Below are 15,111 nucleotides of genomic sequence, written 5' to 3'. Positions count from 1 at the left end.
TGATAGTTCGGTAATTTTCACATCTGTCAACACCTGCTTTCTTTGGGATTGGAATTATTATATTTGTCGTGAAGTCTGCGGGTATTTCGCCTGTCTCATACATCTTGCTCACCAGATGGTAGAGTTTTGTCAGGACTGGCTCTCCCAAGGCCGTCAGTAGTTCTAATGGAATATTGTCTACTCCCGGGTTCTTGTTTCGACTCAGGACTTTCAGTGCTCTGTCAGACTCTTCACGCAGTATCGTATCTCCCATTTCATCTTCATCTACATCCTCTTCCATTTCTATAACATTGCCCTCAAGTACATCGCCCTTGTATAGACCTTCTGTATACTCCTTCCTCCTTTCTGTTTTCCCTTCTTTGCTTAGAACTGGGTTTCCATCTGAGCTCTTGATATTAATACAAGCGGCTCTCTTTTCTCCAAAGGTCTCTTTAATTTTCCTGTAGCCAGTATCTATCTTACCCCTAGGGAGATAAGCCGCTACATCCTTACATTTGTCCTCTAGCCATCCCTGTTTAGCCATTTTGCACTACCTGTCGATCTCATTTTTGAGACGTTTGTATTCCTTTTTGCCTGCTTCATTTACTGCGTTTTTATATTTTCTCCTTTCATCAATTAAATTCAATATTTCTTCTGTTACCCAAGGAGTTCTACTAGCCCTCGTCTTTTTACCTACTTCATCCTCTGTTGCCTTCACTACTTCATCCCTCAGAGCTACCCATTCTTCTTCTACTGTATTTCTTTCCCCCATTCCTGTCAATTGTTCGCTTATGCTGTCCCTGAAACTCTGTACAACCTCTGGTTTAGTCAGTTTATCCAGGTCCCATCTCTTTAAATTCCCACCTTTTTGCAGTTTCTTCAGTTTTAATCTACAGTTCATAACCAATAGATTGTGGTCAGAGTCCACTTCTGCCCCTGGAAACGTCTTACAATTTAAAACCTGGTTCCGAAATCTATCTGATACCTTTTAGTATCTCCAGGGTTCTTCCATGTATACAACCTTCTTTCACGATTCTTGAACCAAGTGTTAGCTATGATTAAGCTATGATTAAGTTATGCTCTGCACAAAATTCTACCAGCCGGCTTCCTCTTTCATATCTTAGCCCCAATGCATATTCACCTACTATGTTTCCTTCTCTCCCTTTTCCTACTCTCGAATTCCAGTCACCTGTGACTATTAAATTTTCGTCTCCCTTCACTTCCTGCATAATTTCTTTTATCTAATCATTAATTTCTTTAATTTCTTCATCATCTGCAGAGTTAGTGGCATATAAACTTTGACTACTGTACTAGGCATGGGCTTTGTGTCTATCTTGGCCACAATAAGGCGTTCACTATGCTGTTGGTAGTAGCTTACCCGCACTCCTAATTTTTTATTCATTGTTAAACCTACTCCTGCATTATCCCTATTTGATTTTGTATTTCTAATCCTGTATTCACCTGACCAAAAGTCTTGTTCCTCCTGCCACCGAACTTCACTAATTCCCACTATATCTAACTTTAACCTATTAATTTCCCTTTTTAAATTTTCTAACCTACCTGCCCGATTAAGGGATCTGACATTCCACGTTCCGATCCGTAGAACGCCAGTTTTCTTTCTCTTGATAACGACGTCCTCTTAAGTAGTCCCCGCCCGGAGATCCGAATGGGGGACTATTTTACCTCCGGAATATTTTTCCCAAGAGAACCCCATCATGATTTAACCATACAGTAAAGCTGCATGCCCCCGGGAAAAATTAACATTGTTTGAGAACAGGTTTAAACTAAAAGAGATTATCATGACAGTGATCTAAAAAGAGAATGTGCATATACGTGAATAAGATTATCACGATACTTTGCAACACTTGTGTTAATTCATTTGGATGGATTGTTTATGGAGTGATGATACTCTCAATACAAATATTCAGTTAAATCAGTTCACATGTCACCCCCTCTACTTTTTTCATCACTTGCAAAAGTTATAGGCACCCCATTTTTACAGAACGTTTGTAGGCTGTAGTGCTAGCTATAGTGTTGCTCAGAGTAGCATCTTATTAAAATAATTATTTTTGTCATCCTCAGGAGAACACGGCACCTACAACATGGATAGGGCTTCTAATGGAGAATTCAGTCGATGGAACCCTGGATTGACAGAGAGATCATGGTTCGTCATTCGAATGAAGGGAAGACTCGCACGTGTTCGCGAGGCATTGAGAAGATTTCTGTATCTGAAAAAGAATCAGGGCAAGAGGCGGCTGCCGACGGGAATAGATTCAACTCTGTGTGGTAACTTTCTTCATTGTAAACACCCTGGTCCTAATTACCTCCGGTTATTCCGTTAACACTACACCTACTTGAAACTGCACTGTGAAGTGACAGTCGGAAGCCAGTCTGGTTGAACTTGAAACAAAACACCTTAAAACTAGTTAAATTGTCTTTTTATTGCACAGTTAATTTTTAAATTCCTTCTACACACAGTAAACTTTTGTGAAATTGAAACATGATCGGTAGTGTGACGACTGAGTATGTATTTTCCCGTAGGAATCTCTGAAGTAACTTGCTTGGAAGAAAATACATCAGATTTAAACTGGCAATAGCGTAAGCTGAATTGGAGCAGCTGGCGCTGCAGTTAACTTCACAAAGTTTATGAAGGAGTTAAATCAATTTACTGAGGTCAAACTTGCCAAATCAGGCAACTGCGTTCAGAGAGGATACAGGTCGGGCAGATTTAATTTAGGAGTTTCCAACCGCCTCAGAGCTTCGTCAACTGTAGACGAACGCGTCCAAACAGCCCAGAGTTCAGATACAGTCGGACAAGTTGTAACGTCGGAAATGCATATCCTCCTATTTCCATCTATTGTACTATAATTTGTTTTCCTTATTTTTGCTACCTGAATATATGATATTTCTGTGTCTTTACATATTGTAATTGTTTTACTATTTGTATATATATATTTATGCATTTATGTCGATGTATAATTGGTTTGTTTCGTAAACATTATTTGTATTTTTACGCTGGGTCTTGCCTAGGGAAAACTGCTATCGAACGATTACATCGATGGGTCGTGTGAAGAATCAAAGTGTGTAGGATCTTTGGTAGTGTTAACTCTGCCGCGTGGAGCGCGGGAAGAGAGAGTCTGGCGGGAGTAGCGAGTGGAGCAGGTGTGTTGTGTGAAGCTCCCGCGAGTTCCCGCGCTTTCGGGGTTTGGCAGCATGTAATTGCGCTCGACTTGCAATGATAGTTTCTGACATGGTGTAGCGGACAGGAAGCATTAGCTGGCGCACATCAAGAGCCCGTTTCGTCTGGTGACCGTGTCGAGAAGAAGGCGCACCAACATCCAGCTTCTGCAACAGCGACGGCCGACAATAAGTGACTGTCGCCACCTCCTCGATCGACGCCTTCAAACCTTCAATCAACCAACAAGGAAGACTGGAAGCACGTAAAGTTTCAGAATTGTATGGCAGACCTCAGCTTTTCAAACTGTTCCATTTGCCTCGCAAAATTACAGCAACTTAGCATGAACTTTTGTTGCTCATTGTCCCAATTGCATTACCAAGCAGGGTCCCTTCCTTTTCCGAAATCAACCCGAGTGTCGTTGAAATTCAGATGCCAGCATTAAAGTACAATCATTCCATTTCACTGCTTTAATTTCAAAGTTCAGTTTAAGTATTCATAGCTGGCTACAATATTTAGATTACGCAAGCACAAATTAAGAGTGCGAGTTTTGTTACCGTATTTTAGCTTACCTGTGACTGCAGCTCAGCTTGGTACGCACTAAATCTTACTATTGTTAATTGTTCAGAATCATTTAATTCAAGTCAAAGCTAAATCTCTTATTTCTAAATAGCTTAGATTCAAGTAGCTTTTGAAATGATTATTGAGGTAGTCCAAGACTAACCGTATTTTACTGAATTTCGATGTGCTTAACAAAGAAAGCTTCTTATTAATTTCAGTCACTAAATTAACTTTCAGTTTTCCGGTTTTATTAATTCTTTTGCTAAATTAAGTCAGAGTGCAGCGAAAGTTATTACTTCTGACAAACTTTCAGTTTTCACACTACACGTGCCAACCTTCAGTTGCCACGCTTCTAGTGCTAATTATATGTGTAATTACCTTTCTTTTTCAGTTACTATAGTAATTGTCCTTAGGACTGGCGACCGTAATTTCCCCCAAATCTCAAATATCTAATTACCGCTAGTTAATTGTTAACGTAACGGCCGCACATTTACTTTCTTCATTAACTTTACCCCTTTTCAAAATTAATTTCCACCAGTTTCATTTGCATTTTTCCTTTCATTTAGATGTAACCCTTTCCTCCCTCTTTACCGACAGATTAACTTCGGTGACGATTGCTTTTCCCAAATTTCCATTAGGTACACGCGGTTTAATTTTTCACTGTCATTAAGGTCGGTAAGTGAGGGGGAGGTTGCACGTGGCGACCTGGTGACAGGACAATCTTCAGTTCTGAGGTTGTTCTGGACACGAATTTTGTATGGTGCAAATCTCGTAACGAAGTACTGGTTACGTACAGGCCGTTACGTCAGCGAGAATAGGTGGTGGGAGTAATCCTAATTATATTTGAGATTTGGCATTTATATTGAAAATTATTAAAATGAGTGAAGGCAACAATTGCCAAAATTTGGTAGACTTGGATACGGAACAATCGGTCGAACAGTGGGAAACGCACACCGCGGTACCCATTGTTCAGGGGCAGGCGGCTAGCATGAAAGATGCGACCGCCGAGACGCAACAAAGAGCAGAAATGGAATTCCAAACTTTAGAAAATGTTTCGCAATCGGATGTGAAAATCAAATCTGAAGCCCTTGATGACGAATACGGGGGGACAATTAAAGAGGAAGCCGCTACGGAAGTAAAACCGGTAGTTTCCGGGAATTTAACTGATTTATTGAATGTTTTGATTAACGAAATCAAGAGTCAATCGGCCAAGCAAGAAGATCAGGCTGCCAAACAAGAAGCTCAGGCTGCCAAGCAAGAAGCTCGGGCTGCCAAGCAAGAAGCTCAGTCTGAAAAATTTGAACGGATGCTAGACAATCAGAACAAATCTATTAACGTTGTTATCAACAATGTTGGAGTTGTTAACACAAAAGTTGATAAAATCAAAGAAGATATTGTTGTAATTAATACCGAAATCGGTAATCTTAAACAGGAAATGATAGGCGTTCAGGCGGAAATTGCGAGCATAAATACTCGTTTTAATTCCGAAATTAGCAGAATCGAGAAAAGTTTAGGAGAATCAGTTGCTCCGATCATCGAGAATAAGGTGACGGAACAAATTCAATTAGTGAAAAAAGAGGATCAAAAGAAGGTGGAAACTTTAAAGGCTTTAGTATCCGAAGTAGATACCAAAGTGACGAAGCAGGCTAATACCTGCGAAGAGAAAAAGAGGGAAGTGGAAACGCTTGCGACAACCACTTGCCAAGTAATTACGAGAGTGTCGGAATTAGAAAAGAAACTTGACGAAAAACAGAGCTATCTGCCAATCTATGCACATAGTTCGGAATTGTTGACGAAAGAGGAGCGGTTCGACCCCTTGAAAAAAGGCGGTATACACGCGACGGATTTCATTAAGAATTGTGAAAGAGTTTTACCCAGATCATGGACTGATGAGAGAAAAATTAATGCGATTATTGATGTGTTGGCTGGTGATGCCAAGCGTTGGGGCTTAAACCTCAACATTACGAACCTGACTTTTGACGAATTTAAAAATTTGTTTCTGGCTGAATACTGGTCAGAGCAAAAACAGCAAGGTGTCTGGCGCGAATTTGTCGTATCGAGGCCTTTCGATGCGAATTCGCGCGGCTCGATGAAGGAGTTTTGTGAGAGCTGGATCCGCAAGTTGGAATACTTGCGTGATCGCCGCACGGAATCCGAAATAGTCTGGGAACTCTACAAAAAGCTTCCAGATGATACAAAACGCTACGTACGAAGCAATTACAGGACAATAAATGATTTCGTGGAAAGAGTGGAGGACGAGGACAATTGGCGCAATAATTACGACAGTGGTAGAGGCCGTGGTAACAACAACGGGTACCACAGCAACCACAACAACGATAACCATGGGAATAATGCATACCGCAACCATGGCAGCAATAACAATAATGGTTAGGACCGTAATAACAATCGGTACAATGCAAATAATAACAGGAATGACGGAAACCAGTATCATACTAACGTGATACGGGCTTCACAGAATAGTAATAACGCCAGAGGGTGTGATCAGCCGCCTCAGCAGCATCCGAGGAGCGTATCTGCTGGGACGAGACAGGGAAACCATTAGCCGCGCCGGTGAGGGGCCGACCGGGCGTGGAGAAATTTTGGTGGCCCAATAACAGGAGAAAACTCAGGTGTCGTCGTTATGAAAATTCCGTATGGAATAATCAACGGCGGGAGAGTGTGCCAGTGTTAAGAGAAAGGAGTGCGCCCACAAGTAGTAGATCAGCTGTAGACACGGCAGTAGAAAATACATTCACTGTCAATGAGAACAATTTAAGTAGTGTTCCGGAAATCGATTATAAAGTGGCAGCTGTAATACCCACAGCGGAACTGGAGATTGAGTTTAAGAATGATTCGCAAGTGTTGAGAGAAGATCAGATGTCGGATAAAACGTCCGCCATCGAGCGAGGGGATGCAGAGAGGGATGAGGTCTGGTTAAGGCAGTTCGGTCGCTTATACGACGAACTAAGAGATTATAGGGGCCTGTATGGGAGAAGTGTTTATGGGGAGTACGTGCAGGATTTTCAGCGTCTCGTCCCACAGGAAGATAGTATTTGTGAAGTGATGGAAAGTTCTGGCCCTAACCGGCAGACTTTACCAGAAATAGTTGATGTTGATGGGGAGTACGAGCAAGATTCGTCGTGTTTCGTCCCGCAGGAGTTAGATGTTGAAGTAGTAGCGGAAAGCTCTGGCCCTAACCGGCAGACTTTACCGAAAGTTATAGTGGTAGAAGTAGCCGACCCATCCGACGCAAACCTCCAGTTTAAACATTGCGAGAGTATTAAGGAGAAAGATAACGAAAATTTTAGTGATAACCGGACACAATTGGTAGAAAAGCACATAGATTACAGCGTGTATGAGGTTAGAGCTGACATTATACGGTCAGACGATAGCAGTGTGGGTTGCGCAGATCTAGAGGAAGTAATTGCAGATACTACTGGGCATATTTCTTCAGGTAGATTGGCAGATGAGATCAATCTGACTGAAGAGGAATCAACGAAGGTGACAATTAGTGAATTGATAGCAAAGCAACACTCACTAGTTGACGAGTTACAGGAAAAGGTTTCGGTATTGGAGGCGAAGCTACAGACTAAGCCTCGGGACAGACGTGTTGAAATTAAAACTGTAAGTGAACAGAGGCTGAAAAAGCCGCCAGATAAACCGGATTTAGGATCAAAGCCGGATGGTTTTTTTCTGGAATGACCCGGATATAGACGAGGATTTACTGTGGGAAAATAATGAAACAGTCGAGGACAAGTGTAGTCAGATAGTAGTGTCTGTTAATATGCACGACCTACAACTAAACGTGTTGATTGACACCGGTGCAGAATTGAGTGCTGTATCTGGGAAAATATTTGAGTTACTTACAGAGTGAAAACTTGCGATTTATGTCAGAAGGTGAAGGTTACCAACTGTACGAGTCGTGGTCCTATGCAAAGTATAAGGCCCAACGACACCTTTGAGTTACTGTGCGTGGACTTGTACGGACCTTTGCCTACATTTTAGTAGTGCTAGAAGCTTTTTCCAAGTTCATCAAACTATACCCGATTAGGAAAGCTACAGCCAAAACGGTCTATAGCAAGCTTGTGAACGATTATTTTGTTCATATTGGTAAGCCCAAGGCGATTCTATCAGACAATGGGGCACAATTTACTTCTAAGTTGTGGAATGAAGGCATGGAAAGTAATGGGGTCGAGGTGATCCATATTTCAGCTTATTGTCCGGCTGGGAATCCCGCTGAGAGGTATATGCGCGAGCTAGGCCGACTTTGCCGTACCTATTGCCATCACAACCATAGGGCATGGGGCAAATATGTAGCAGTATTTGAGAGAATTATGAACACCTTGAGACATGAATCTACGGGATTTTCTCCAGAGGAAATCCTGTTGGATGACAGAAGTAAAAGTTTAGTGGAAGAGATAATCAAATTCCCTCCACGGATTGACATTAGTATTGGTGCGAAAAAGGATCGTTTGCGAGAAGTAATGAAGCTAAAAGCCGATGCTCGCATACGTCGTCATGACGCTAAAGCGCGTTTTGCTAAGTTTGCAATCGGAGACTTAGTACTTGTAAAAGCTCATGAGAAATCGAGCGAGTTAGACCATGAAATCTCTAAATTTAAGTTTGTTTATAATGGACCATATAAAGTCATTGGTATACCTCACACAAATGCTTATTGCTTAGAGTATCCAAGCTCTGGAAAGCTATTAGGTATACGGAACATTGTAGACCTGAAATTGTACCAACCAAGGATTGATTAATACCACAGAAAGGGTAATTTGTACAGTATGTAAATATAGAGTGTAAGATTTAAGGATGTGCCATGTTGCGATGCTTTTGCCTGACCTAGAGGTCATTAAAGACGTTGTAATTAATAAGTAATTAATGTTGATTAAATGATTTAAGAGTTACTGAATATTAATCAATTTTAAAACCAAGCTGCTAGTTTAAGTTTTCAGCTGAGTCACAGTAGATTAAGGAATGTAAATATGATTTTGTAACTTGCTGTAAGATTTAATGAATGTGTGTTTTATTAGTCATTGCCGATGTACTTAGACGCTGTTTTAAGTTTCAGGCTAGTACATGCGTGTGATGATGGACAGTGTTGAGTTATCCACTGTGATAGTGTTTATGGACTCCTTGAGATTACTCGGGAGTGAGTTTTTCCGAAAGAATTCAGTGAAACGGACGTTCTGGAAACGCCGTCACAAGGGCGAGTGAGATCAAGCGTGCCGCACAGGCGGGCGCAACAATACTGGCGAGGCGGAGCCGCTGTCGGCTCTTGTGCCGGTCGGCATTCTAAGTACTTGCGCGTACGGAAGGCGGAGTTGTTTTTCTTCCCGGACAGCTGAAAGAATTCTGCTGTTAATATTTATGTTTTTGTCGATCTGCTGTACATTATTTTCTTGTTTAGCGTTAAATAGATTCTCGTGACGAGAATATTAATTATGAAAAGGTTATATAAAACGTGTAGTCTATTTAATTATTTATTTGCGTATTTTGATCTACCTGTTTTTATGACCATGCACTCTAATTAATTTTGCAAATAGTATTCCATTTCTCATAGTGTTACGAATTTTAATGATTTTGGCGCACATCAAGAGCCCGTTTCGTCTGGTGACCGTGTCGAGAAGAAGGCGCACCAACATCCAGCTTCTGCAACAGCGACGGCCGACAATAAGTGACTGTCGCCACCTCCTCGATCGACGCCTTCAAACCTTCAATCAACCAACAAGGAAGACTGGAAGCACGTAAAGTTTCAGAATTGTATGGCAGACCTCAGCTTTTCAAACTGTTCCATTTGCCTCGCAAAATTACAGCAACTTAGCATGAACTTTTGTTGCTCATTGTCCCAATTGCATTACCAAGCAGGGTCCCTTCCTTTTCCGAAATCAACCCGAGTGTCGTTGAAATTCAGATGCCAGCATTAAAGTACAATCATTCCATTTCACTGCTTTAATTTCAAAGTTCAGTTTAAGTATTCATAGCTGGCTACAATATTTAGATTACGCAAGCACAAATTAAGAGTGCGAGTTTTGTTACCGTATTTTAGCTTACCTGTGACTGCAGCTCAGCTTGGTACGTACTAAATCTTACTATTGTTAATTGTTCAGAATCATTTAATTCAAGTCAAAGCTAAATCTCTTATTTCTAAATAGCTTAGATTCAAGTAGCTTTTGAAATGATTATTGAGGTAGTCCAAGACTAACCGTATTTTACTGAATTTCGATGTGCTTAACAAAGAAAGCTTCTTATTAATTTCAGTCACTAAATTAACTTTCAGTTTTCCGGTTTTATTAATTCTTTTGCTAAATTAAGTCAGAGTGCAGCGAAAGTTATTACTTCTGACAAACTTTCAGTTTTCACACTACACGTGCCAACCTTCAGTTGCCACGCTTCTAGTGCTAATTATATGTGTAATTACCTTTCTTTTTCAGTTACTATAGTAATTGTCCTTAGGACTGGCGACCGTAATTTCCCCCAAATCTCAAATATCTAATTACCGCTAGTTAATTGTTAACGTAACGGCCGCACATTTACTTTCTTCATTAACTTTACCCCTTTTCAAAATTAATTTCCACCAGTTTCATTTGCATTTTTCTTTTCATTTAGATGTAATCCTTTCCTCCCTCTTTACCGACAGATTAACTTCGGTGACGATTGCTTTTCCCAAATTTCCATTAGGTACACGCAGTTTAATTTTTCACTGTCATTAAGGTCGATAAGTGAGGGGGAGGTTACAAAGTAAGGAACAGTGCAAGTCGTGGTTAACTGTAGAGTGAAAGAAAGTTTGAGAGGATACTTTTGATAGCAATTTTCGTAATACATAATGTCTGAATTAACGCGGAACTTCATGGATAGTCTACACCCTATAGCCAACGGCTTTTAAGTAAAAACGACTCAGTAATGTAGCCTGCCGTATAACGTATGCAGCGAAGTGTGTTCATAAGGAATGATGTATACTGATTAATGTGGGTACAGGTAGCTTTTTAGACCGTTACCTTACTTCTGCAACTGTGGATGATATCAGGAACATCATTGACAATGCTTCTTTCACTAAGGTTAAGATTGGCTATTCTTTGAATAACTCAGTAGTTCTTAGAGCCTCAGGATTCGTTCAACCAATCGTGCCAGTCATGTTTGGGCGTGACTGATTTATCACATCTAACACAGTTGCACAACATGCGACATAGCTTATATCTGAATGTTTTAAGAGATTACTTGCATTGGTAATGTCGAGACGCCGAACTCGGACAGTTAATCCGAGTGCTTTCCAATGATTTCAGTAAATGGCAAGTATTTGCGAGAAACATAAGTACCAACTGACTATGGACATAGCAGTAGCAGTTAAGCAAAAAGCTAAAATATGGTGATTAGATACCACAAACAATTAGAACTTACGGTATTTTCGGCTGCACGTAACAATACTCTTAAAGATGACCTATTCGTATCAAGAAAGGAAACGGAAAAATCAAAATACGTTTTTTCACACGCGAAGTGGATAATATAATACAACACCTATAAATTTCACTTTACGGAGTTCCAAGGTTATACTGTATTCATCAGAGGAGACTTGTATCATCCAACAATAAATCGTTATAATTACAATTATCTTAGTGCTGCACGTAACAAAACATCCTGATAAACGTTACTGAATACCTCTGTGGTACCTACCTAGAACAGATAGTTTGATACTCCACCCATGATGGAAATATTCTGGATTTCACGGCAATGATTAGAAAGACTCTTTGAGGAAGTCCACATTGAAAATCGTATCACTGAATGAGGCAGTTGCAGCAACAATGATCACAAAAGCACAAAAGGGCAACTACAGCAAAAAGAAATTTTTATATGTTCAGTTAACAGTCAGTATCGTCCTATTTCAACGAAGGACTCGAAACTTTCAGTTCATGTAGCATGTAGCTGTAGGCATACTATGGTTCATGTATAAAAGAATAGCTAACCATGCATTCGTTTGATAGGTACCTATTGAAGGACTTCACGACAGGATGGACACTTCATAGTATACGGCTACTGTACAGAAACTAATAAAGGAAAGGACACTACTCAAAAATACATGTAAAACACAGAACAGAGTACTAGACAGATATTGAATGAATCGGGTCAGGCTGTGCAAAGGCACTGTAAGCCTTCAGCGAGTACTGTAGGAGAACATTATCGAAATGTCTGTCACAAAACCCGATAAAATATCGGTCTTATAGAAAGGCTGTTACTGTCACTGATGGACTGTCGTATTCTGGCCTACATTCTACATATTTTGATGAACTTCTCTATTTGCTGAGCGACTGCATTTTACCGCTCGTAGTCCAGAAAATTAGTGTCGAATTACGAGTACAACTCACTGAACAAGGGAAAACGATTTGCTGTTATTACATTACAAGGTTTCATACATAATTTGCAGATAGAAAACGAATAACGTGGCTGAAGAATTTCAGTTAAAATTAAATATGATTAATCATCGCCATTACTACACTTAGTAATTCTCCAACATTCTTCAAAACCTTTGCAGATTAAATTGATTTGACTTGGTAGAAAGCTTTCCCGAAAAATAATTAAATATACAGTGTCCTCAGTGTATCATTAACGCTGTAGTGTATCGTTAAGCTATTTATTAACTCCATTATTCTCAATAATTGTTTGCTTCCTACAAATATTTGTTTTCTTTCAACAATCAATCACTTTTTTGTTCACATTAGTTGGTGTTTCAATCTCAATATTAACATTCTTATGATTGTGAGAAGGGCTGTCGTATGTTACATACGGTGCACTGTACCGTATGAGACTGAATTGTTACTTCAGGCTAAATCTCCTTGTCAGTAAGGCAGATATCACATGACTATTTTCGTCTGAGGAAACACTCTAGCAACTAAACACTTCTTGTTTTACGTTTCCAGATGCCTTCGCGAGTGAAGTCGCTGCTCAGCTCCCCAGCTACCAGCCAGGGGAACCCCAGGCTGGCCGGTGAGCCGCCAACACCTGCGCCTCTTCGCCGCCTTCGGCCACCTCGACCAAAGCCGGATGAGAGGAAGGTGGGGTCCACCACCACCGACTGCGAAGAGGCCGCTGCTGATAAACCAGAGCTTCGACCAATACATGTAAGCAGCAGGAGCCTGTTTGTAGACTATTAGACAGTAATTACTGTCAGAGTGTTCTAAGAATAAAGAAATTAATTCCAACAATGTTATGCAGACATATTTATTGACATGACTTTTTCTTTTGACAGTTTGGTCCGAGAGCAAGAATTGTCCATTTTGACTTGTCTGACGTTGAAGATGAAGAGGAGGAAGTCTCTGGCTCTTACTATCCTCCTGGAGTTCCAGTTCCAACCAGTCGGCTGCAGATCTTTGCCAACAGACCGCGCAGACGGAAGATTATCCGAGAGCCCCCGTCACAGGAAGTGCAGACTGCGATGGCACATCTAAGAGCTCACATCCAAGCAATGGTATGTTAAATGCTCAGCATGACATAAATACAAACGTAGATTCCTTTTTTACTATTTCTACGTCAGACACTGGTAATGAATGTTAATAGATCGTTTGAGGATAGGTGGAAACGAAAAAAGATCGACTTCGGATTGATCTAAAAAAGAATTAGGCTGTATTTGAATTAGAACATTACGTTGTAACACTTGTGCTAATTCATTGAATGGTTTTGGACACGTCATATCACCAATTCGCCAATACGAAAATTCAGCTAAATCAGTGTCCATGTTATATCTCTGTTTACTTTTTTTGTTTTGTTTTTCGTTACTTTCAAAACATAGTCACCCCATTGCCAGACGTTTGCAGGCTGTAATACCTTAAGTGCTAGATATAGTATTGCTCAGGCAAGCAGTTTAATAAAAATAATTCTTTTTGTCGTTCGCAGGAGAAACCGCCACATTCAACATGGATTGGGCTTCTAGTGGAGAGTCTAGGCGACCTGTATCGAAAGAAGAGAGATTTCCGGCGGAACCATGGATTGGCAGAGAGACCAGGGTTCATCATTCGAATCAAGGGAAGACTTGCACCTGTTCGCGAGACTATGAGAAGATTTCTGCATCTGAAGAAGAATGCGGACAAGAGGCAGCTGCCCACAGGCATAGATTCAAGTCTGCGTGATTACGTTCTTCATTGTGAACACCCTGAACCTAATTACCCGCCGATTATTCCATTAAAACCACAGCTACTTGAAACCGCGCTGTGACACGACTGGTTTGGCTTGAAATAAAACACCTCAGAGCCTGTTTAATTCTGCTTTTATTACATAGTTAATTTTTAAATTCTTTCTACACACAGAATACTCTTGTGAAATTGAAAAATCGGTGGTGTGAAGACTGAGTATGTATTTTTCGCGTAGAAACACTGAAGTCACTTGCTTGGAAGAAAATTCATCAGATTTAAACTGGCAATAGCGTAAGCTGAATTGAAACACTTGGCACTTCAGTTAACTTAACTAAGTTTGTGAATAGGTCAAATCAGTTTGCATTGGTCAAACTCGCTAAATCAGGCAACAGATTTGGATACGCTACAGGTCAGCCAGATTGAACATAGAAGTTTCAACAGCTCAGATGTTTGTAAACTGTGGACAACCGCATCCAGACAACCCAGAGTTCACATTCAGTCGATGAAATAAGGAAAAGTGCAAGTCATTCTTAGTTGTGGAGTGAGAGAAAGGCTGAGAGGGTACTTCTAATAGGCAGTTTTGATTTAACACAATGTCTGAATTAATGACGGACTTTCTGGCTATTCAACAATTTATAACCGACTGCTTTTAAGTCAAGCGTATTGCTTAGGAATGTAACTTGTAATGTATGGCATGTGGCGAAGAATATCCGTACAGACGAATACATACTGATTATTTTGTTTACAAACATATTTTTGGAGCATAACCTTAACCCTGGAATTGACGGATGATATCAGCAACATCACTAGGGCTAATACTGTATCATTCTTTAATAATACAAGAGCCCTTACAGCCTCGGGATTCGTTCAGCCAACTGTGCCAATCACGTATATGCGTGATTGATGCGTCGCACCTCACATACTCGCCCAACATACGAATTGGGCAAGAACTGAATGTTTTCACTAAGAGATTACTTGCGTTACTAATTCCCAGATATAGTCTGCGTGACAGAATTATGTCAGCTAATCTCAGTGATTTCCAATAATTTCAGTAAATGATAAATACTTCCGAAAAATAGGGTGTTTGCATACTAGAGAAAATAGAACGTTAGGGAATTTACACCTACACATAACAGTACTATTAAAGATGAACTACTCGTATCACACAAGGAAACTGAAAAATCGAAAGACGTTCCTGCAGGTGTGTTTGGCTAAGATAATACAATACCTTTTGGTGGTGACAGAAACTGTAGACACACCTGTGTGGATATA

The 15,111-nt window shown here is 40.4% G+C and overlaps 1 protein-coding gene across 1 annotated transcript in view; it reads left to right on the top strand.

Annotated features, from left to right (window-relative positions):
- The window catches only part of LOC126456888 (serine/arginine repetitive matrix protein 1-like), an 83,954-nt gene extending 71,090 nt beyond the window's left edge, over positions 1-12,864 (top strand). The window contains exon 2 of the mRNA XM_050092722.1: positions 12,631-12,864. Coding sequence (XP_049948679.1) covers positions 12,631-12,864 — 234 coding nt within the window. The remainder of the gene's footprint in view (positions 1-12,630) is intronic.
- The last annotated feature ends 2,247 nt before the right edge of the window (positions 12,865-15,111 follow it).

The sequence above is a fragment of the Schistocerca serialis genome, chromosome 1 (genome assembly GCF_023864345.2).
Source record: "Schistocerca serialis cubense isolate TAMUIC-IGC-003099 chromosome 1, iqSchSeri2.2, whole genome shotgun sequence".
NCBI classification, from domain to species: Eukaryota; Metazoa; Arthropoda; class Insecta; order Orthoptera; family Acrididae; genus Schistocerca; species Schistocerca serialis.
This window is presented reverse-complemented; position numbering and strand designations above follow the sequence as displayed.